Source organism: Emiliania huxleyi (genome assembly GCF_000372725.1).
Source record: "Emiliania huxleyi CCMP1516 chromosome Unknown EMIHUscaffold_191, whole genome shotgun sequence".
NCBI lineage: Eukaryota > Haptophyta > Isochrysidales > Noelaerhabdaceae > Emiliania > Emiliania huxleyi.
Genome location: NW_005200680.1, coordinates 65,787 through 67,369, shown reverse-complemented (window position 1 = coordinate 67,369; position 1,583 = coordinate 65,787). Strand labels below are relative to the sequence as shown.

At 62.4% G+C, this 1,583-nt stretch overlaps 1 protein-coding gene across 1 annotated transcript in view; it reads right to left on the bottom strand.

Annotated features, from left to right (window-relative positions):
• Positions 1-1,116: 1,116 nt before the first annotated feature.
• EMIHUDRAFT_468471 (hypothetical protein) overlaps positions 1,117-1,583 on the bottom strand; it is a gene marked incomplete at its 5' end in the record, with an annotated part of 3,905 nt that continues 3,438 nt past the window's right edge. Inside the window, one exon of the mRNA XM_005782204.1 lies at positions 1,117-1,441. Coding sequence (XP_005782261.1) covers positions 1,268-1,441 — 174 coding nt within the window. The 3' untranslated portion in view covers positions 1,117-1,267. The remainder of the gene's footprint in view (positions 1,442-1,583) is intronic.

The following is a 1,583-nucleotide window of genomic DNA, read 5'->3' as shown; positions in this document are numbered from 1 at the left end:
GCGACCACAGCATCGGCATGTCGTCTCAGCAGACGACGCCGTCTTTACCTAGGGCCCCGGCGTATACGCTTGCCTAGGCCACGGAGACGACATGTCGAACCAGCTGCTGCCCAAGAAGGTCGAGGCGTGGGCGCCGGGTCACTGATGAGCTCTGTGTTGAGTGTTGCCGCGTCGGCGCCCACATGCCTATTCGCTACTTGCGGTCCGGGCCAGCAGTGAGGGCTCCGGGGCCGGGGGTTGTTTTTAGGGGGGGATGGGGGGGATGGGGGGAGACTGTCCACGGCAGATAGAGGGAGCGGACCGTGAGTTGAGGAAATCGAGGGACGCGACCCACTTCGCCACAGACGGTCCCGCGCCTCGCCCCTAAGACGGGTACACGACCGCGGCTCGTGTGCGTGTACCCGTCTTTGTCCGGAGTGAAAAGTCCAACGCGCGGCTCGTCGGTGGCGGTGTCCCTCAACCTGCGCCGCGCTCGGCGAACCTCGACAGCGCTTTCGGTGGCATGCAGCTCTTTGCGACAGAAGCCTGGAGAGCAGCTCCTCTGCTGCTCACACACTCTGCACAGTTGACACAGCCTATTGTGCGGCTGCCACAGCTGTGACAGCGATGGGCTCGCCCTCACTGGCCCTCAGTCACTTGTGCTGCGGCTTGTGTGAGCGACACTGCTCGGCGACTGCCGGCACACTGTGAGACCATGGGTTTGAGGTTAAACCACGCTACCAGCGCTTGGTCACATCGGCCCCGAGGTCAGATCCTTCTACTCTGTTGATGACAAGACTTGTCTACTGGCTGGAGCCGAGCAGGAGGGCCCAGCGCACAACCCCTGGTCAACTCAGGGTCCACACCCCGTATAAATAATCGTGAGAATTTTCACTCACACACGAGGCACGTGAACAGGAGAAGGTCGATAGAGGCGCTATCAATGATAGGGTCGTATCTGACCACTCCGCACTCGGACGAGTGTGGAGTGACGTCCCTGTCGTCTCGTCAGCGCTCTCAACTCCGCTCTCATGAGTCATGACTGTCACGTGTCAGAGAACAGAGTCAGACGAGTACACAGAGAGAGCCTCACATATTGCTAATTATACTTTTTTCATTTATCAGGGCTTCCGACGTGAACCTCAAGAATACTTTTTTAGAGTACACGACAGAAGACTACACACGCGTTGAGCCGTTGATATCTCGCTCAAACCTCTTCGCACTCTCGGCAAGTTCTCTCTCGATGTATCGCGCGCCCCTTCCGCGCCTCACCCCGGCGCGCGCCTCCTCAGGCGGCACGACCCGCAGCAGCGCCCAGATAGGCGCGGCTCACCCGTCGTCCTCGCGGTCGCTGGGGCTGGTGGTCCTGCTGTCGAGTACTCTGTCGTTCGGGGCATGCGCCGCGTCGTCGCCTTCTTGGATGACGACGGAGGCCATCGCCGCGACGCCGAGCATCGCAACCTCGGCGGGGGAGGGGAGGGGTTGGTTCGGGCAGAGGGGTGGGAGGGGCGTGGGCGGGCAGGGCGGCGCTGCGCTGGCGAGGGGAGAGGGGGGGGGTGCGGCCTGGGGTGCGGCCTGGCTGCTGTGGCGAGGAGGTGCGGCGC